The sequence below is a fragment of the Python bivittatus genome, unplaced genomic scaffold, assembly GCF_059951505.1.
Source record: "Python bivittatus isolate LINGU-HERP-01145 unplaced genomic scaffold, Pbiv_v1 ctg000070_np1212, whole genome shotgun sequence".
Lineage (NCBI taxonomy): Eukaryota > Metazoa > Chordata > Lepidosauria > Squamata > Pythonidae > Python > Python bivittatus.
Window position 1 is genome coordinate 35,747,556 of NW_028277034.1, and position 23,354 is coordinate 35,770,909.

General features: G+C 38.1%; 1 protein-coding gene across 1 annotated transcript in view; it reads left to right on the forward strand.

The window, feature by feature from the left end:
* Positions 1-11,311, forward strand: part of LOC103058795 (5'-3' DNA helicase ZGRF1) — a 38,253-nt gene extending 26,942 nt beyond the window's left edge. Inside the window, exons 18-26 of the mRNA XM_088132963.1 lie at positions 118-277; positions 1,321-1,398; positions 2,419-2,566; positions 4,342-4,469; positions 6,041-6,164; positions 7,479-7,655; positions 8,053-8,187; positions 8,602-8,863; positions 9,267-11,311. Of these exons, the coding sequence (XP_087989089.1) occupies positions 118-277; positions 1,321-1,398; positions 2,419-2,566; positions 4,342-4,469; positions 6,041-6,164; positions 7,479-7,655; positions 8,053-8,187; positions 8,602-8,863; positions 9,267-9,418 (1,364 nt within the window). The 3' untranslated portion in view covers positions 9,419-11,311. The remainder of the gene's footprint in view (positions 1-117; positions 278-1,320; positions 1,399-2,418; positions 2,567-4,341; positions 4,470-6,040; positions 6,165-7,478; positions 7,656-8,052; positions 8,188-8,601; positions 8,864-9,266) is intronic.
* The last annotated feature ends 12,043 nt before the right edge of the window (positions 11,312-23,354 follow it).

Genomic DNA, 23,354 nt, shown 5'->3' on the forward strand with positions numbered 1-23,354 from the left:
CTCTAACCCCATTAATGCTCAGCCTACTTTCAAAGGAAATAGCCGTTTGAAAGGTCAGTGCATAATATGTTTGTCTGGTTCTGTTAATGTACTTAATTTATTAAACTCAACCTATAGGTGTATTTGGATCTGGAAAAAGCTTGTTGCTGGCTATTGTTATTTTATTCCTGGTACAAATATTTGAAATCAGTGAAGCAGCTAATGGCAAAAGGTCAGCGCCATGGAAAGTATTGGTTTCTTCTTCCACAAATGTTGCTGTAGACAGAATACTGTTGAGGTAAGTAATTTAGGAATTATTTATGCTCATATTGTTCCCATACAAGATCCTTTGTTTTTCTTTTTTGTTACAATAATATTGTAAGTCGATATAATTAATCTTGATTTTCCCCTTCCTCTTCGTTTTTGCAAACTAATCAAATGCAGCTTTTTGCTTTTCTTCTGGGTACCAACCTAAATGCTATTTTGACGAAATCTAAAAGCACTTTCTAATCAGACTTTCACACTTGGCCTGTTATGGAAGAAAAGAATACTCATAAATACTAGTTTAATCTAGAGTTGGAAAAAATTTTTTTAAAGCTTAGGGCTAATGAGAAGCAATTTGAAATGAAAACGTTGAAAAATGAAAAGAATGTTATTTGGAGTTTCTTTGGGAACTTGTAATTTTATGAAGACCTCTTGAAATTTGAACCAAACTCTGCCTCAAGAGCATTTTTTCTGATTCTCCTCTTCTAACTATTTAACATTGCACAGAGTGACAAAATGATTAATGTAGCAAGTTTCTACCCAAATTCCTCCAATTCACAGTCCTTCTGCAGAGTAAAAGGAGCATTAATATCCCTTTGTCCCTGAAGCATTCACTGGAAAGACTTTAACCTCTCAAATGGAGAACTCTATTTATATCCTTACCCCCTCCTGAGCCAGTTTGGTGTACTGGTTAAGGCATCAGGCTAGAAACCAGGAGACTGTGAGTTCTAGACCCCCCTTAGGCACAAAATCAGCTGGGTAACCTTGGGCCAGTCACTCTCTCTCAGCCCTAGGAAGGCAATGGCAAATCACTTCCAAAATCTTGCCAAGAAAACTGCAGGGACTGTTTCACGCAGTCTCTAGGAGTCAACACTGAGTCAAAGGTGGGGAAAAAAAAAAACCCTCCTGAGCCCCTATAATTGGTTAAAGTTATCCCAGTGTGACAGCTTCAGATTTGCACATGAACATTTCAGTTTGTAAACTGGTGAAGTTTAATGACTATTACAAAATATAAATGAAAGGACCAACATTTCTTTTAATGTATTTCAAATAATGAATTGTTGTTGTTTACTTCAGCCTATTAGACATTGGATTTGAAGACTTCATTAGAGTGGGAAGTGTTAAAAAAATTGCAAAGCCAATACTTCCTTACAGGTAACTTGCTTAAAATCTTTAACCAGGTCCAAGTGTCACATATGGGTCTACTAGGAGCCTTTGAGCAAGCAAGAGTTTGTGTAGAGGCACAAGAGTACTTTCACAAGAGAGCCATATAAGCAGCTGGCACAGTTGTGTGATTTTTTTTCAAACTACAGGTAGCTATGTGGAAATTCAAACCAGTCTTTTTAGCAACTTATACAATTAGAATAATTTATTCCCTTATTATTTTCATCATAAGAGATTATTTTTCTAGGTTCATTTACCATTACTCCCTACCCTCCAAAGTTATCAGGGGATAAGTGAACATTGGGCATTTGGACAGTAACATTTATTGAAGGATGTAAGCCACCTTGAGTATTAGTATGGGACATAAATTATCCAAATAAGCACTTGGAATGAGTTCTTAGTGAGGTTGAGCTGATGACTACTTCTATATTATTCTGTTTAAGGACATTTTATTTTCCAGATCTTTTTAAAAAGTCAGGTGAATTTTATTCTATGATTTTTATTGCTATATCTTTCTGCTGTTCGGACATTTTAAAATTATTTTTAAAAAATTGTTTTGATTTGTATAAGCCACTCTGAAAACAACTGGTGATAAAGTGTACATTTTAAAACAAATATATGAGCCACCTAGAGTCATGTATTTGAGATGGGCAGCCATATAAATCTAATAAATAAATCAATCCTTGCTGGCTACATCTGTGCAGAATTTTTGAATGCACTCACATATAAACAAGTAGATTCTAACCTAGGCTACTGCTTATAATTTATTATTTGGGTGTAAATATAACTTTTTACACAAGGCTTCTTCAAATAGATAATCCCTTATCTTCTGTTCTTTATTCCATAAAGTAGTATGCTATGCTATCTTTTGGGGGGGGGGATCTTCTCTTAGATTTCAGTAACTGAGCATATATCTAAAGTAGAAGCAGAAGTCCTTTGTGCAGAGGCACCTTAGCACAAATGAACTGTTCTGTTCAGCATTATTCCCTACAATTATGCAATATGTTAAAGCTTGCATGCTGGCTCAGGACCTGAAAATGAACAGCTGAAAGAATTACTTGCCTTGATGAAGGAAGATTTAAGCCCAGTGGAAAAAATCTTTGTGAAGAAGACTATTGAACATCATAAACTGGGCACCAATAAAGCTTCCCTGAGAAAGGTAATGATGAAGTGTGTTTGCATGTGCCAATAAGTAGCATAGATTTTTGTTATTACTAATTTTATTTTTAGATGCTCTGGTTAAGGAGTACAGTGTGGTGAACAAAAATAATAGAAACAATCAACAATAAAGCCATCTAGCCTAAAGCCAATGGAACAATAAGAATACAATCAAAGCAAAGTTTATTTAAAAAGACAGTCTGGAACTGTAAATTCCTGAGTGAAAAAGCATATCTTCAGTTATCATTTAAAGCAAAATTGTGAGGGAGCTATTAGCACTTCCTTTAGGAGACAGTTAATTGGAGTATTGTCCCAGTTGTGCATTGATGGTGAAATGGAATATAATTATGGAGAAATCCTTCATTAGTTAACTTGTGATGTAAAAATAATTAGCGAACATTTTTATGGACATTAATGTTGGAACTATAGACTTGGTAGATCTAACTACAAATGAATCATTTGGACAGGTATTATGATGAATCTCTTTGGGAGTTAGGAAAATTATGGGCAAGGATCAGAATTATTTGAATATAATATGTTCTATTGTGACAAACTAGTTTTCTTTCTGCCAATATTAATAAGAAGCTGTTCTGCAAGTTAAATATGTATAATACAGTCTTATTTCAAGTATATTTAGAAGTGAGATTTATTGAGTGAAATAATGCTCAACCCTAGTAAACAGACTTTTTCCAAATGCTGAATTTGGAAACTGCATCTAGTGTGTTTTTTTAATGTGAAGCAAATTACTGAAAAAGAAAATATTTAAGAAATACAGTAAATTTTCAGGTTAACAGACTAATGAGGGAAAGGGTGTCTGCCATATCCAAATGTCTTTTAAACTGTGAGTTGATGGGGAGGGGGGCTCCAAAACACATTCATACTTCAATGATTGCAACAAATTAGTTTTTTTTGTTGGCGAGAGTAATTTCCTAAACAATGGACTTTGTCTTGCAGTGCTTTAAAGAAATCCTACTGAAATTTGAACCAGACTCTATTTTAAGATCATTTTTTTTCTGATATCTCCTATTTAATGCTAGCATAGAATGATAAGCAATTAAGGTTAATGTAACAAGTTTCTACCAAAATTCTTCCAATTTACAGTTCCTTTGCAGAATAAAGGGAGCTTTAATATCCCTTTGTCCTTGAAGCATTCATTGGAAAAACTTTATCTTTCAAAGGGAGAACTCTGTTTCTTTATAGTCCACACCACCTCCCAAGTTCTTTTAGTAGTCAAGGATAGCCCAATGTTATAATCTGAGATTTATACATGAATAAATTTGAAATGACTTTGTCAAATGACAAAATCCATTGTTTGGGTGGTTGTTATTGCCTGAAATTTGGTCAAACTCAAATCCAGCAGAATTTGTCTACTAAATCCAAAGTCCACTAAACTGCTACCCCTTAAATTGAGCGTTTATTGTAACTATGAATAAGACTGGGCCATAAAGTAATCAGTCATTCTTTTACTACTTAAAGACGTTAGCAAATGTGGCATCAGATGCATAAACTAAACCTTAAGTTACTTGCGTTTTTAGTGCTTGCATGCTTCGTTTAAAAAAAAAAAAGCAAACTTGGGGCACAGGTAATAGATTCAGGATCATGGGGTCATGTTTACTCATTATGTTTTATTATAAATTTGATTTTTTTTAATTGGTAGCACCATTTCTGAATATAAATACATTTAATAACCAAATAAGTTGAATTTTGATTGTACAACTTACGGTTTATTATCTGTACAGAGGTATAGATGGCTTTATTTTTCCTCTGATGATGCAGGTGAGGGTAGTGGGATCTACCTGTGCAGCCTGCTCATTTCCATGCATGAAAAATCTTAAGTTTCCTATAGTGATTCTAGATGAATGTAGTCAAATGACAGAACCTTCATCTCTGCTCCCTATTGCAAGGTATGGCATCATTTTAATTTGCTACTAGTAGTTAAATTCAGGTGTACTGATTGTTTTAATTTATGATGTAAGTTTAAGAATACAAGCAGGAAAACATCTTATAACCAACTACAGGTAGTCCTTGCTTAATGACCGTTCATTTAACGATGGCCTGGAGTTATGACAGCCTTGTGAAAAATGCTTTACGACCCCTGCTGTCACGTGATCACAATTTGTAACCTTTTTTGCGACAGTCATTAAGTGAATCACCATGGTCATTAATTGAATCACATGGTCATTAAGCGAATTCCAGCAAAAAAAAATCCATTGGGGAAGCTGGATTCGCTTAACAACCACGTGATTTACTTAACAACCATCTGATTTGCTTAACCACTGTGGTGATTCACTTAATAACCATCAAAAAAATGGTTGTAAAATCTGCTCCAATTCGCTTAACGACCAAATTGCTTAGCAACCTAAATTCTGGTCCCTATTGTGGGTGGATAGCAAGCACTACCTGTAATATAATTCTTATTATTGGCAACAATTCAATGACCAGCCTTGTAATTAAATTCTCAAAATGGGGTAGAGGTGCGGGGGTACAATGAATGATTGTGTGAAGCTGATCTCCTTTATTTACAAGGTTCTAAATACAACATATTCTTTGGAAAACTTACACTGTAATAGTGAAAGAAATCTTCCAAGTATGGTGAAGGCAGCCAAGAGAGGGGAGAAACCCTTACAATTCCAAAATTGGGGTTTGGCAAGGTATTATTTGTCTTCGAGAAACTAGATTTCTAGAAGCAGAATTTTATTCAAAGACTCTTGTTGAAGCAATTTGCTTTTAGCTGCTAGGTCATCAAAATCTGGAGGAGTGGCTATTCTTATTCCCCCAAAACATCTGATTAAGGTAGATTAGTTCTTTATGGATCCCAAGGTTCAGTATGTATTTGTTAAGGGCATAATACAACAGAGACACATTATACTGGCCAGTTTCCAGTTTCCAGTCTTTTCTGCATGCACCTTAAAACTATCCAAGGAATTTAGAAAGGGAGAACAAAGGGATTAGAACTGGGTGCATGGAGAACAAGTAATCCATTAGCTAAGGATTATATATGCTGCTTGGAAAAATATAAAACACCGAAGGACAGGTAGTATTTTAATATCTTTTCATCTGGGCTTCTACATTAACAATAGTTTGATACCATACTCCAAGTCTGCTGGAACTTTGTGATGTGGAAGGAATGAAGCAATTTAGAGATAATTAGCTGTTTTTAGCATAGTGGTCCTGAGCATACTAAGAGTTTAAACTGTAGCAAGCATTAGTAAGTGAACAGGCATATAGCATACAGCATAGTTTCAATTCTGTATTACCAGTTAGGCTTCAAGAGGAAGTTGGTCAGACAGCTAGAGCTAGCTGAAGATTGTGGTTTTGCATTTGACAGGTATGGCATGGTGTCTCTATTTTTGTCTTTAGGATTTTTTTGCCCAATGCTATGGTTTATATAATGTATGAGCTGCCTTTTACTGAAAGGAAGTTTCCCATTTTTTAAATTAATACATGATGGGCAGAAATGTCTTTACATTTATAGCTTTGAATGTGAAAAGCTGATTCTTGTTGGAGATCCTAAGCAGCTACCACCTACCATTCAAGGGTCTGAAAGTGCACATGACAGTGGTTTGGAACAAACTCTCTTTGATCGACTCTGTTTGATGGTGCGTACTTCTAATATCTAGAAACACATACTTGTGTTGTTGTTTTTTAACTTATTTAGAGTCTCTGGAGTGAGGCAGTTTAAAAAATCTTATAAATTCACACACATATATAGCAAAATGTTGCTTTCTTAATGTTATATGCCCTGCTTTTTATAAAAATATTTAGTACAAACTTCAGTTAGTAGATATTTCAGTATGGAATACATGAGACAGATATGATGTCCATTGTGAATAGGCATTCATATAGAAGAATATCATAAGGGCTGGATAACTTTCTACTGTCTTCCCTAAAAGTTCTTCCCCAAAGAATTAGTGGTGCAGTTAAAACAAATACTTCTATTAGAATGTTTATAAAAATCACTCCAAAGAAGAATAAATCATCTTTTACAGAATTCTTGAATCAGGCAGAATCTGTTGAATATCTGGGTTGAATCAGTAATGCCAGTATATCATTTTCACAAATACTAGTACTTCTTTAATTTTTGAAAATGTTTTTATCAAATAGCATTCCTTCTTTGGATCTTTGAAATAAGATACACTGTAGCCTACAAGCTTGGCATATTTGGTCATATTTGTAGATAAGATGAAACTATTATGTATTTTTTCTAAGGGTTGGTTTGCAATTTCTTCTTCCTTTATTAGAATAGAAAAAGTATAAATATATTCCAAATGTTGCTAGTTAATAATCTAATTTGACAAGACAGTTGTTGTAAGGAAAATATGATTCACAGATTTAAAATAAGAAAAAAAGAAATACTACGTAAATATGTTTAGAAAAACAACACAAAGGTATATGACCAAATTACCATACTTCTTCGTTGAAAGAAAACCATTTTAAACATGATAAAGAACAACAATCTACACTTCAAGTTTGCAGGTAGATTTATCCTTCTGATTGCATAAAACAAGTATCTCAGTTCTCCATAGCTATGGATGAAGTGTCTCTAACTCTTGGTACGCTGAAACTTTTTATAAACCTGGAAGACAGCTATGTCTTTCACAAGTAACAATCATGTAGAGCTATGCTAATAATCCTATTTATTTCAGACCAAGTGTGATGATATCATGACACTTGTCCCATGATACAAAAGGCTTAGAGCATTTTTCCAGTTTATATTTTAATAACTGTCCTATCCTATTATCCTTATCTTGTTGAACATATTATTTACAACTATAAGTCTAGCATAAAAAGGAATCTCAATATAGAATTAAATTCGTTATACAATAAGAGTTTATATATGTTATAGCATTAGTTATAATAGGGTTTAACTAACAGTTATTTTTGCTCTCTTTTTCTCCCTGCTATAATCATAGGGATACATGCCTATATTACTTAAGACACAGTATCGTTGTCACCCTGTTATTGCTGCTATAACCAATGAACTATTTTATGAAGGAATTATGTTGAATGGAATTTCTGAAACAGATCGAAGTCCTCTCATGGACTGGTTACCAACCCTGTGTTTTTATAATGTTAATGGATCAGAACAAGTAAGTATTGTATTAATTGAAGATAATGGTTTAGAATTAAGAACTTATGGTCTCAGTTCTCATGTTCTTTTGTAAGCCAAACTGTTTAGGACTGAAATTGAAGAAGATGTATCCATGAAGTAATTGTGTCCTGAGCATAACATATCCATGGATCTTCTCCATTTCATAAACCCATACACTCATGGCTAAAATAGTTAATCTATATGAATGAGCTTCTTCCCATAGCATGCACTTCTCTGTCCTACTTGATTGAGCATTCCAGTGGCAACCATATGACAAATCTAACTTGATAATTAGTCTTGAGTTAATAGTACTACATTTCATTATTTCACCAAACAAATGAGTTAACTGGCTTTTTTTCAGGTTATATAACTCAAAATCTGTTTCTGGTTTCTAGATTGAAACAGACAATAGTTTTCACAATATGGCAGAATCTTTTTTCATTGTCAAATTAATACAGTCTCTGATTGCCAGCGGAGTAGATGGATCTATGATTGGGGTAATAACCCTCTACAAATCCCAAATGAGCAAGGTATGCTTTACTCAACAAAACATTGTCAATGCAGTATTTTTCAGGATAATATTAAGTGTAAATTTTAATTTGATGTTTTTCAAACAAGGAATCCTCAGCTTCATTATGACTTAATTTGCCTTAATATTCTTTAAACTAATTGGGAATTATTGGAGATGATCCTGTTTCAAATATATTATTAATTAAAAACCAAATATGTATACTTCAGTAATGGGATGGTTTGCCTCAGTTTTGGATGTGCTGTTTCACTTTACTTAGAAAAGTCATGTGTATACCTTACCATAAATTTTCATTGATATTTGTGTTTTTCAAATATATTTTTTAATCAACCCATTCCAATGGTGGATATTTTATTTCATTCAGTCTTATACAAAGCTGTAAAATGTCAGGGACTTCATCTGTTTGTGTTTGCAGATCCGTAACTTGCTTGGTGCTGTACGCATGGATGCTACACAAATCAAGACTGTCCAGGTGTCTACTGTTGATGCTTTTCAGGGAGCAGAGAAAGAAATAATTGTTTTATCTTGTGTAAGGACGAGACAAGTTGGCTTCATAGATTCAGAAAAGAGAGTGAATGTGGCTCTGACAAGAGGAAAGAGACATTTATTGATAGCAGGAAATCTAAACTGTTTAAGAAAGAACAAATTGTGGGGACGTGTTATTCAGCACTGCACAGGTATAGTAAGATACTGTATTTTAAAATATAAATTATTCATGTATTCATTCATTGTACTTATAGTCTCCCTGTTCTTTGAAATGCAAGATGGTAGAGGGGATCCCCCCAGTATTATTTTTACAATAGCAGTCTTTTGAAGTAGGCTGATTAGAGAGAGAATGCCTGTCCCAAAATCTCCAGGAGAGTTCTGTGATCTGCTGGAGGTTTGAACCAAGGTCTCTCAAGCTGATACCTTCACCACTTTAAACTGGCTCTCTCTGAAGTCATCACTACATCAAGCTTGGGTAGAATTATCCAAAAATTATCATATGGTTCTTTGTATCTAGGCCAGTGTGTTTAAAATATATTATTAAAATTAAAATTGAACTGTTAATATATAAATATACTATTCTGCTATTTATAGGGAGAAAGAATGGATTACAACATGTTAGCCAATGTGAGCGGCAACTGAATGATATCATTAAATCTTATTTCACAAGGAAGGTGGAAGAAGAAATGAACATGGAAAAGGAAAAATCTAAAAATGAATCACTTTCACAAAAAACAAACACATAAAAATATTGGATTATATCAATGGTTTCATCTTGAATATCGGAATTAAATAACAATTTTGATATTTTCAAGTGCCACCAGTAATCCTGTTACATGCATTAGAGGTTTTTAAGAAAGTTTAAATATAATAAATAACTTTATATTGTAACAAGATCATTTCTAATGAAAGCTAACTTACTAGGAACGGTACATTCCATGTCAACATACTTTTTCTTAATACATGGTTATTTTAATTCTTATACTACTCTGTAAATATAATGGAATTAAATAAACTCAGTTATTTTAAGATGTTTTTTCATAAATTATGGATTACAGTTCTCACTATTAAAATAGATGCCTATATTCTGTAATCGATTGTGTAAGATCATTGGGAAGAAAGTCCGTACTTGGCTTTTTTTACTCTTACAACTATATCACTTAATATCACTGTGCTGGAAGGGACTCTTTAATCCATCCATTCTAACTCCCTACTTCATGCAGGAATTCAAACTAAGCATCTCTTACAAATAGCTATTGATCCTAAGCTAGAATACATCCAAAGGAAGGATACCCACTAATTCTCTAGATAATTTTCACTGTCAAACTGCACTTACTGTTAATAAATATTTTCTATAGTTCAATATGAATCTGCCTTCTCGTAACTTAAATCCACTATTTTGTGGCTTGGCCTTCTATGTAATACCCTTTCACATATTTCAGTGCTATCATATCCTCCTCCAGTCTTCTTTTCTGTAAGCTGAATATAACAAGTTCTTTAAATTTCTCTACATCGGACTTAATTATTTATGGATCCCTGATCATCTTTGTTTCATTTGTCTGAATCTTTTAAGTGTACTGCTAGAACAAGACATAGTGTTCAACGTGTGTCGGATCAACACAGACCCTAACAATAAAGTGACACTACTGTAACTCTTGGCATTCGTTGGTTAGCTGCCTCAGACAAATACGAAATCGGGGGAGGGGAATGGAAAGTATGTTTTCATTTGAGAAAAATTCTACGCTTGGCTTAGTTTTGCATGGGTATGTTTTGCAATCTTAGAAGATTTTCTCTTTGTATGAACATCTTCTAAAAGCTTAGAATAAGTAGCACTGCTTATAAAGAAAGACATAATTCATTGCTTTAGATTCCATCTTATATTTCACATCCTATTGATTAATATAAATTGTTAAATATTATAATTTAGCTGCCATGATTATTACAAACACATTAAAGAAACTTTTAAAAAACTAATAAATATATAACAGGATACATTTCTGAGTACCAATATTCACTTCATCAAGCATGACATCTTTGGGATTTGGGGAGGCAATCAAATGTAAATACTATTTTAATAAGCATTCTTAAATTAATGTTTACCTATCTCACATTCCTAAGAAATCATTATAAATGATAAAAGTCCTATAACTTTGTAATAATTTTTTTGGTAATAATTGTACAGAAAATACAGTTCTATTCATCATACAAAAACTAGCAGCACAGAAACTAGTTGCATGATCAGTTGAACATATGTTCTCATTTTTAGCTGGTTCCAGTTATACTTTAGAAAGTGGATTTTGAAATGTATCAAAGTTAAGAGTCTATCCTATTTATTAAGTATATACTATATTTCAAAGTATCTAACATATATATGATAAGTTGCAGCAACTTTGAATAGAAAAGCAATTTTAATTGAAAAACAGTTTTGGGTAGAAAGAATTTAAACTTCTAATAGAAATTAGTCCTCCATTGTTTAGCCATATATTACTTTAACTATATCACAATGCTATTGCAATTGTTTAAAATACCATACTGCCTGCCTTCTCAAAGTATTATATAAAAAATATTCAGGGATTTAAGATACTGTATCTCAGAAATATAAATGTTGTTTTCTGAAGAGTTAAGATTCTAGCTAAAATAAAGATTGTCCATTAGGTGGTGCCAGTGTACTCTCTGCTTTCCCTTTCACAGCATGAAGATAGCAAGCAAGGGTCATCTATTTTTTTCTTTGAAATAATGACAATTTGCATAATCTCACATGAATTAAAATAATTATTCAAATGTGATGCAAGTCTCTTACCAACAGACTTTGAAGTTCTCTTCAGCAAAACGAAAATTGCACTCTAAACTATGAAAGCTATCTACATTTCAAAAGTGAAGGCAAGCTCCACTATCATATTTTGGTTATTTCTTAAAAAGGTTTTCTTTTAGCTCAAGCTGTCACTAAACCCATTAATACACAAAGTGTGGAAGAAGAAGAAATAGTCAAGAGCTGAATAGCATCTTTTAAATTACTGGTGACACCCCTGTTCCAGCTCCCTAAAATCTCAATCAACAATCCATTAGAACTCAACAGGAGTAAAACTAAATCCTCGTTTAAGTGTATTTATCCGATCTCTTTTCTCTCTTTCAAATGCTAAATCCATTTCAGCATATGCCCCTTCTTTCTCTCGCCTTTCTCTAAAGGCTGGCAGCCTATCCTTCTCTTGTAAATATGAAAGATGCTAATCATATGACATATCACGTCTCAGTCGGAGCTTGGAATAAAGCCTTGAGATTTGGGATCATTGGCTCCAGACAACAGCTTCATCAGCCGGAAAGTTGGGTTTTTTTTCTCCTTTCCTTCAACTCTCAATCCCTTCTTTGTCTAAGAAAAAATGCAGCCAACTCAAGCTACCCTGGCCATATGGTTCACTCTGTATTTTCTTATAGCTGAATTCTGAATTGTTTCTGTGACTTGCTAAGAGATTTTTTCCCCACTGAAAGTGTATATAAAGACATAGTCATACTATTTTGTGTTAGGATGGTTTTCAGTGCTGCTGCTGCATGAACTTCCTATGTTGATTAAAATCAATGCACTCCGCATTGATTTTATTACTCCTGAATGAATTCCTTCCTACTGCGCTCTAAATATTCTTGGAAATACAGCCCTTTGACTTCCAACATTTGGAAATTGAATAAATAAAAAATAAAATAGAAGTTGATGATCATGTACTTTCAAGCACAGAGTTTATTTTAATAGGGTTCTGTCAGATTTCTTTCTCCCCATCTTTTCTACGGATATGTGTTTGTCTATATCTTCTCCTTCTCTTGCCCCCTCCTTCCTCAAGACTCTTTCAACGAATCATTAAATTCTACAGAGGTGGTCAAGCCAGGCCCGCTTTTCATGCATTTGGGAAAAGAAAGGAGTTCTTGAAGTTTAGAAGATACCCAAGGAAAACTCCTTGAATGACATCAAAAGAATGGGTTTCCATAGCTGTTGAAGCACGAGAGCCATGTAAGCTGCACAAAGGCGGGTTGGGGCAGTGGGACTGTCCCGCTGCTCTATCCCAGCACAATTGGGTCACTGAAATAGGGAATTAATTACCATTGGAGAGTGGGCAACCCATTCACCACTGCCTGAGTTTTATTAAACGCCAATATAAATAACAAAACAACTCTTGTGGCTGCACTATTCCGACACGCCAAAGGAAGGATTAGCTTGGGGATTAACATCTTAAAGTCTATGAGACTTTCTGACTCAAGGCTCGGAGCTGGTAATCGTATTTGTCTCCTGGTTCAGCGATTAGTGCTCCCTCACTCCAACCTTCGCCTGCTACCCAGCGTCCCTTTTTGCAGGCTTCTCTTTTTGGGCGTCCATCCCATCTCTCCTCACAATTGGCTGTTCTTTTGGCCACATCTATAAAGGGGGGGAAAGAAGAAAGAGAGAGAGAGAGAAAGAAAGAAAGAAGAATTGCATCTCAGCCATGCAATCTTCAAGTTTCTGGGAAAGTGGAGGAGAAGAGCTTATAGGCTCCTGAGGCTGGGGTGGAGAGAGTCTACCGCCTTAAAAGGAGGAGGGAGGGAGGGAGAGCCTGAAGTTTAAAAATCACTGTGTTGAAGCCTGCACCTGCCATGCAAATGCAGGAGACAAAACAATCAGAGCACCATCACAAAGAGGAAGGGTTGGAGAGAAAGAATAATTACAAGCAAGGGATGCCTCCAGGCTACATGGGTATAGGCATCTTCTGATGAGACCCCAAAAGGGCACCCATCTGTCAAACCAAGGGAAGTACAGGGAAATTGTTGTGCCCTCTGGAGCTCCATTTAAATAAACAAGAGCAATTTCTTCACCGAGTGTTCTTGCGCTACTTTCTTCAGAGTTTCTGAGTGCCAAGTGTGAACGATAATGACAAATAATACACCATTACAAACTCAAGTTTAGAATTCAAATGATATCCAAGAATAGTTATGGTGGTAGGTACTTTATAAAACTCATTGGAACTCAAAAACATGTATGGATACTTTTTTCTGGCTTGTTTGACCAAGCCTGTCATAGGGTGAAAAAAAATGGGGGGGTTGATCACTAAGGAACCCAGAGTGATATTAAGCTTTCATTGTACCATGTGCAATGCCATGCAAGACATACTCACTTGGTGCAATGACGACAGGAAAGGCATATCTCTACACTTCTTGAGGGTCCAAAGTGCATAGTCTACAGTTTTTGTGACAGTAATTCACACTTCTGAATAATTTTAACTAGCACCCAACAAATTTACCTTACCTTGCATGTTTTTCTAATAGTTCTCATTTAATTTGATGAAAGACTTTTTTCCCCAACAGAATTTTTTAGGAATTATCATGGGTGGAGTATGGCATTGTTGCACTTATCTAGTTATGAGCTGCTCACGTGAATATCTTATATAATACTCTCTCCAGTGACTTGCAGTCATGCTAGCTTCCCACATTTCAATCCCATTCTAAGGGAGAATCTCAAGGGGGAACTGCCATGGGCTTTTTTGCATGGCAGTTCAGTTTTCTGCATGGCAGTTCAGAATCAGAACTTTGGGAAATTGTTGGAAAAAATTGCCTTCCACAGGAGAAATTCTCTCACTTTTTTGGTTCACAAATTTGGTGGAGAAATTTGAAAAGCCATTTGTACCCAATTTTAGTTTTAACTAAAATGTGGCTATATTTTTTTAAACTGGGGCAACTGCTAGATAGATAAAAACATTATATTTAGATATCATATGAGAAGCACCTTACAGGAAAACAGGCAACAACCAAAATGGGTATTGGGGAAAAAACCTGGGCTATAGTCAGAAAGGCAAGAGACAACAAAATATCTTAATCAGTGCACAGTATTAACAGAGAAATATGAGTGATGCCTGTGTACCTTTAGAGAGTAAGCCCAACGACCTTGACGGAGATGTGCAAGCTCCGTTACCAAAGTGCCGAGGGGTGAGCATATCTTAAGTTCACAACAGATGGAAAATATACAGAAAAGCTCAGACAGAACCTCACTAACTCACAGAAGTATAACAAGGGGGAGGTGGTACAGCATAATCAGACTTGCGAGATTCTTATTATGGCCACTCTCAATAAAAGTACTGTACAGTAGTTTTAGCCTTCCCCTGGAGTTGATGTTCTGCTCTGGTCTACCTGGTGGGACTGACAGTACAGTATCTGTTTATCTATGGGCGATAGCATGCATCTTCTCTATCTTCTCATCCAATCAATATAATTTAAAGCAGGGGTTTGTGACTAATTTAATTTAATTCAATTCATTCCACAGTGAGTGGATTGGAATTCACACTATGAACCACAATCAAAGAAATTACATCATGGCATAACATGATCTGTGAACCATCAACTTTTCTGCAGTTAAGGCACCCTAAATAAAATATTAAATTTCTTTGCTTGGCCAATTTGGGGCAAATAGCAACCCACGCAGATTCTGTCAGAGGTTGCTAGTTGTCTCAAATGCCTTGGAGGCTGAACCTACACTGAAGGCTACAAAGAATAATGAGCTAATTGTTTACTCTAGACTTGAAAGCTAGACAGGATGGAGAAGTTGAAAGATCACCTCAGAAAAAGAAAGTGGGAAATCACTACGATATTGTTCCCCAGAAAACTGCACTGGTAAATCCATGGATCTGCCAAATCTCAAGTTTGACCTGAATGCACCTTTGTGGAGATCAAGTAACTAATTCTGAATGTACTGCTTTAACATACGGGCCGTGGTTGGGTTCATAGATCGCATTAAACCAAAACATGATTGGACTGTATCTTTACTTAGCACGTGATGTAAACACCGTCACTTTGCTCGCAACCAGGCTTACTGGCTTAGCGCGAGTTATGGACGGAATCTCTCTGCATCAGTCAGGTCGTTCAAAGTATAACAGCCGCTCCCTCCACCCAGGCCAGCCCCGCCCCGCCCGCCCCGCTGTGTAAATTGGGAGGGGAGGACGGGCGCTGTTGCTCCTTCCGCCGAGGTAAATCCTCGCCCTGACCCCGGGACCTAACCTGAGCGTCCCACCGCGCAGCAAGCCTCCTTCTCGCCACGTCTCTTGCTGGAAACCTGGCGGCGTCCTGCTGGCTGGCGCAACTTGGGCGGTCGGCCTGAGCCAGCCCAGTCGCCTTCCCTTGCGCCAGCCGGCCTTTCCCCTGAAATTTCTGGGCCTCCGAGAGGTCGCCCCAGCGTTCAGGCGTCTTAAGCATCACAAAGGCCTCTCGCCAAGTCCCCTGGCCGATCCTGCCCGCTCCCTGCCCTTTCCCTTAAATCATTGACGTTTTCCTCGTTTCTTGATCCCTGCCTGCTTTGGCCTTTCATTGTTCTCCTAAAGGAGGATTGAGCCGCGCGAAAAGGGCTGCGGTTGAACAGTTTGACCCTTGCTGGACCGATCGGGTCCCGGGCCGGGCAGGGATCTCAGGCCTTCGGCCCCCACCCCAGCCAGTGCCACCCCTTTGCATAACAGTTCAGCCTCATTTCACCGGGACGCACTTAGTGGACCACACAAGCGCTCTCGACTGCCCGCCGAGGGAAGGCGGCGTCGCCCCGGTTTGTCCTCGCTCCTGCTGGGCTTCAAAATAAGGAGGGACGAAAAATAAGACATTTCCCCTCCCCTCCATTTTCCTGATCAGAACGGTGGGCAAATTAGGTGAGGTGGATAAGCAATTCCTGGGGAAAAGAAAAGTAACCCTACCTCGCGCTGGCTGTCTAGGAACCAAGCCTGTAGGGGTTGAGGAGCAAGAAGGCCGCCCTTTCCCGTTGGTCCACGCAACCTATAATAGAAACGTTTCCCCAGTTTAGGGTGGGTTCACACAACATGCTAAAGCATAATGTGGTTGCTTTGGTTTGTATTAGTGTTGTGTGAAGCCAGCCATTGTGGCTTGTAAATATGGTTTGTGTGTGAAATGAAGACATTGTGGCTTAGTCAACAAACAGTGATTAAACCATCCATGCTTTGATGTGACTGAGTTCTACTTGGGCTGTTTCCTCACTAGGATGTACAATGTCATCCAGACACTGTGCAGATGAGGAATCATGACAAACTTCATATCCTTACAAGATGGTTGGGTGATGTCTAAGTTATTAGTGAAGAAATGGCCAAGAGAAACAGGACAGATCCAGGCAATTGTTCTACAAACCTTACTTGGAAGTAAGCCCTACATGTCAAAGGAGTTCTCAACTCAGAAGATAAATCCCATTTAACTAAATGAAATGAACTTTTCTGTTAAAATGCATTTTAAGCTCCTAAAAAAAAAAACTAAGATTATCCATTTGAAACCCAGGATTATTCCTTAGAAGTCAGTTGCCATTTAAAAGAATAGAATTAATTGCTCATAAACATTAAGGCTCTAGAGTTAGTCTTATGTGAAACAGACCTTTTCAAAAGGTTTTGGATCCAACCTGCAGTTTTCTGGCATGGCTATGTAACCTGCTGTCATCACATACTTTTTGATTTTAAACAAGTTCTGTAATTGATAATTAGGTCAATGAAAAGGCATTTCTGGTCATTTTAGGCCACCAATAGAAAAAGTTGTGTATATCTATGTGTCTGGGAATAAATCTGTCTGAAGGAAGTCAAAATAATGACAAGATATTTGATGCAGTAAGAAGTTAAAACTGTCTCAAGAAAGAGTTGCGCTCTGAGATGGGTGGTAACTAAATTTGAAATATAAATAAATAAATAATAAAATAATAAAAAAAGACTACATGTGCTTTGTGCTGAATGAATCATGTGCAAAGGTAATTTCTGTATGCTTTATCAAATTAATTTCAAATGCAAGTCATAGAATTTCAGTTGTAAACAACACATAGGATTATTCAATTCAAATATAAATGAACAAATAAAGTGCTCAGATGGATGTAATGGAAAGAATAACTGGATATTATAGAGGTAAATCAAACAGGAGTATGCTGTTTCAGTCTCACTGAAATGAATGGAGTGGGGCAATTTATTTGGAATATAACTTTCATTGTCTGGGTTGCACATGTATAAATTCACTTCATTAATGGAGGAGAGGCTGAGTGCATCTTGCCAAGCCATCTTTAACTAGTTGGGTTCATCACTGAAACTAAAATTGGTTTACAAATTTAAGTGGCTAAATTCATGCAACCTTGGAAGCTGAAATCAAACACATGGTGAGGGGTATGGGACTGATACTTTGCAGCCTTTCAGAGGAAGAAAAGTAAGTCCCTTCTTTTCTCCTTTTGTAATGTTGCTATTGCTGTGTAAAAGTGGTATGGTTGATAAGTTGTGATTTTTTAAAAAAATGGGCTGAAAGTGTGAGAAAATTTGGCAAATCAGAAAATTGCTTTAATACAATCCAGGCTTTGCAATACAAAAGCTGTTCCCTGAAAGCAGACAACAGCCTCTCAAACCATAGCAAAGAAGAATCTCTCCACACTCTCGCTTCAGTGGGTGGTTTATTCACTTGCCAGGGCTGGCCATTCTCCTGCCATGCTAGTAGATGCAGCCTCCTTTGCTTTTAGCTGTCCAAGGCAGCACATTTGATGAGGCTCCCCGGCCCTGGATCAGAAAGACAGAGCCTGTTGACCTTTAGGACTGGTCACCAGGCCCAGCAACTTGGAGTGCCGTACAGCAGGGTTCTGGGAGTTGAAGTCCACCCATCTTAAAGTTGCTTAGGTTGAGGGACCCTGCTGTACAGGAAAGGAAAGTCCGTTAGGAAGAGGCAGATGCTTGGTTGTTTGGCCCAGGTCAATGTTTCTCCTCCAAGTGGTTTTGACCTGGAATCTGTCAGTCTGTAATCCCTCACTGCCTATTCTCTCCCCTTTCCTTTTGACATTGCTTTAAAAATAACCATGTGAGCCAAGAAAGAGTGGCAATGGGTACAGCTAATAGCCATTTCCTCATTTGTCATTTATATCTGCTCCAGGATGCCCTAGCAATACTAGTGTTCCCTCTTGAGTGCCTATCTTGATCCTGCCAGGATTTAAAGATATTTTTCCTGCATAAATTGTCAGAATACCATTACAGCAAAAGGGAAACACCATAATGCTTCACCATCTCTTTTGGGAGGCCAAGTTAGTGATCTGTAGCTAGAGGAGTGCTTGGGAATGTGGGAATGTACAGCCATGCCCCTGTCGCTGACTGGGGGCATACAGTCATTGATCTGAAAGGTGCCCAAGCCTGAGGACAAGGCCCCTACTTAACAAGGTGTGGTAAACACTGGATAGAAGGCACAATATGGACAGTCTAATTTATAGTGGCATCCAACCATTAGTAATAAACAATCACTAGATTGAGGGCTAAATGGTACACTGAACTGTTAGTGGGAAAATCTTTTATGAGAACACCACATCATAGATTTTGGTGCATCGCAGAGGCAAGACTAAACTAAACTGAACTAAACTAAAAGAAGGGGGTGGGGAAAGGGGGAAAACTATTTTGCCATCTCTCAACATAAGGGAGTCAAGTAATGCAAGGCACTTCAGCAGAAGGATTCCAAGAAAGATTCCTGAATATCAAGGCAGTGTCTCACTTCTTCAAGACTATGAGCTGTTTCCCAGTCAGACACCTGAGCCAAAATGCCCGAATAAAACAAGCAGTCTATTAGAGCTGAAATAGTTCTGTTGGGGTGAGTCTCAGGGTGTGATATTAATCAATAGCAGAACAAAATAAATAAATACAGAAAGGATGGGGAAGAAGAAAAAGGTATTCGAGGAGAGTGGGAGAGTGATTTCTCACTTGCTTATAGAATCATGCAATCATAAACTTGGAAAGGGCCAGTTAAACTGTTGAGTTCACCCACTGCTCACAGAATCCAATTTAAAGCACCCTCAACAACTGTCTCTTAACACCTCCAGCAAAGTGGGCCTATCAGCTCACTGATAATTACTTCCATTACATTGTCAAACTGATCACACCATCAGAAAGTTTTTCCCCTTAACATTAATTTTCCTAGTATTTTAGGAAATCATAGAACGTCTAATGTTTATACTATCTTCCTGATTATCAAAGGATTTTGTGGTGCCTTAAAGACCGAGAGCCTTTTTTCACTAGGAATTCTTAGTATAACTGTACACTTGCTATCTCAAAATAAGAGTGGTAGAATATTTTGGGTGATGACTGGGTAATGAATAGTCAGTGGTATGTATTCCCTGCCTTTCTAAAATTCAGGATTTTCCTAGGGATCGTATCAATGACTGATCAAGTTTGGTCTGTCCATCTGAACACAGCTTCTTGAAAAGGGAAAGAGGAAGAGGGATGGGGGGGGGTGCATGGTGGCTTTAGCAAGAAAACTACTTAAACAAATGATAATCAGATTGTTTAGGCCAACATCCTGTTACCAGGGAGCCCAACAGCAGTTTTTTTTTTGGAGCATGTTCTGATGATGCCCAAATAATCATCATGTGAAAAAAGGGCCTAACAATACTTCTTTACAGCTTAAGACAGAAGGAAAATCCATCTGTTTACAAAAGCTAATGTTCTAGAATTCTGTTAGTCTTTAAAGGGCCAAAAAACTGTAGGTTTGCCACAGTGGACAAAAGTATAGGCCGCTCTAGATCCTGAATATATATTACCAGACAAGTAAGCATTCCAAAGATTTTGGTCTTCTTTTCATTTCCAGATTTTCATTTAACTGTATGAGAAAAGTACTGTTTTCTTTGGGTTCCACTTAAAAGCCTAAAGCTATTTTCTCAAGAATAAATTTCATTGACTATAATGTCGCTACCAAGCGTCTCTAACATTGAGAGTCAAATCATACAAACCAACCAAGAATTCTTTTTTCCTCCTTTCTCCAAGACACATTTCTAGATATACTTCCCTAGGAACTAGAAAACTCCTATCTCGAGTGAACTTGATGCACTGTGAAATGTTTTGAATGTGCCTATTAGACCAATCCTATATATGTTTATTCAAAAAAAAGTCCTATTCAAATCACTTCAGTATTATATATGTTTACTTCCAAGAAGGGCTGCAGCCTAATTAAAGGATTTGTTTGTTTGTTTGTTAGTGAAATTGTGGCAGGCTTGCTTTGAACAAAGAATTTGCTTCCAAGTAAATATCCATACAATAAGGCTTCAGCAGCCTTCTTCTGAAATCCAGTTAGCCTTATATACACACCACAACCTCATTTTTAACCAACCATGACTTAGCAATCCTAGTATAACAGGATGTGAGAACAGAAGTAGTGATCATTGAAGAGAGGAATCCTGTTGAACTTGGTGACCAGTTTCATGAAACATGCTACACCATACGGTACTGTGATTTTTCTCAGATGCCACTAGCAGTGATTCAAGCCTGTTTCCAGTAATGTTATGTTGATGCAGACAAAAGTCACTTCACGAGATGGGCGGTGACAAATTGGATGGATGGATGGATGGATGGATGGATGGATGGATGGATGGATGGATGGATGGAAAATCAGACAAAAAGACAGACAAAAATATTTTAAATATGCTTATATCTGTTTTTTAAATAAACTAATGTCCATGTAGGAAAGTTCCAGTCTTTCTGCATTTTTACCACCTATAAACAGTGGAGTTCTTCCTCAATCACATGATTAGCCTTCTGTCCACCATTTTTTCCATAGTCACACTATTTCCCCTATTTTAGCTTATTTTTTCTACAGGGAGAAGGGGCGGAAAGAAAGGACTTGCCAGTTTCAGTTTTCTAACTCTACTTTTCTGCTCTTTGATGAAACTGACATGTTCTAAAGAAAATCTTGCCAGTTTACATTTTAGCAAAATAAATCTTTCTCTGCTCTGCTACCATTTTCCTTCTTCCACTCTGAGAAGTATTAGAACATTTCCTTTTCCTTTAAAAGGGCAGTGTATCAATACTGATCATACATCAAGTCATAAATCTAAAGAGAAAATAATGAACAAGGCATTGGTGACCTAGGAACTATGAATAGAAAGGGCTGTGGCAGAAGAATAACTGGATTATCTGCATATTGTACAAAGGCAGTATGCACTTACATCTGAAGTAAGCAGCTGGGAAGCTGACTTTCCTCCACTAATCAGAAAGGATAGCATGATGATATTTAAATCAGAAGAAACATTATTTGTGGAGGTAATGCACATAACTTGGAGAAACAATAAGGAAGCTGTTTTAAAATGTTCTAAGCACCGCATAGAAAATCTCCCAACTTTCCTTCCAGGGAAGCCTTCCACTTTTATGATGTTTAGCCTTGAAACTGAGAGGTTAGGTGACAGATGCCCCCTAAATATTCTCTTTCCCCTCTAAATTCAGTCTTTTTTTAAATAAGTAATCAGCTTCACCCTGGTTTTTGTGTCCCATTCTGAACCTATATGCCTCTCATAATCCACACTGCTCTGATAGCCACCTACCATGCTAAGACTATGGCGGAGAAATCCCAGTTGCTAGACTGACACAAGCCAAATTGGACACCACTTATGGCTTAACACCACAAGTGAAGCCAGCCACAGATGAGCTGAAGTTTAAGTGAGAGGAGCACCAATGGGGCTGGGCATCTACCAGTCTGTGGGGCAACCTATTCCCTCTCTCTAAGAGAAGCTCATTTTCTAAACGTGTGACATCAGGGAGACACACTGGGATGGAAGAGACTCAACACCCCTCTTAATGCACAAATGCAACTTGCCTAAACCCTACTGTTAAACATCATGACCCTGGGCCTCTTTTTTAGCTTTGATCAGCTGCCTCTTCACCAACCCCTGGCTTCGTTTCTGGCACACTCTCCTTTCTCCCCGTTTGAAAAGGTAAGCAGAACCGAGCGTGGTGAGGTGCCCCTCCTGCCTGGGCTTGCAGAGCCATGCTTGGCGTGATGGTGAGCAAAGGCTGTGGGACAGACCCTCTTCCTCTCCCCTGCCGCAGCCCTCGGGCCTAATGAGTTGTCGAAAGGAAGCTGGTTCCAGCGCGCGTGGCTAGCGGGACGCTCTGATTGGCCAGCTGCGCCTCGCGACCCCCATTCATTAATAAATTAGCGGCACGCTCCAGCCGAGCGCAAGGCACCAATCACACCCCAGAATTGTCCTGGTTGCCCACACACTTTCGGAGGATCTGATAAAAGGAAGGAGGAGGGAGGGGAAGAGGAGCACCCCCCCCCAAAAAAAGAAAGAGAAGAGATGAGTGATGATAATGAAATGAAAAGGAAAGCTAAACCTGGGGAGGGGGAGAGCCAAGGAGGCCCCGGGGGTACATTTGATTGTTTTCCATGGGGTATATAAGGGGTTTTAAGTAGAGTCGTGTGCCAGACACACAGCCACAGAAACACAAGCAGCTTCGCTTTAACTAGAGGGTCCAGGCGCGTGCCAGCAGCTCTCCCCACCGAGTTGTCCTGTTTCTTACACACACGCAGGCCAGCAGCGACGGCCATACAACCAGCTCTTCAAAGACATTGCCCCCCTCCCGGCAAGGGGCCCTGGACCCACACCAACACCCAGCGACGGTGGGACCTTCTCCAGCAACAGGGAGGGAGCGGCGTGGGGCCAAGCTGAACCTGAAGGTTGCCCCAAGGGGCGGTGCGGAACGAGGCAGCAGCAGCCAGCCACGTCTTCGGGCAAAAAAAAAGGGGGCCGAGTGAAAAACAATTCGGTTACCTCTAAGAGAGCCAAGTAAGTTTCCGATTCCCCCTCTCTCTTTTCCATTTCTTTGAAGCGGACTTGGTTGGCTGAAGGCGCTTTTCGGGCTGCAGCCAAAACTCCCGTTTAGCGCTTAGGCGCAATCGCAGTGGCTCCCTCTGCCTCCC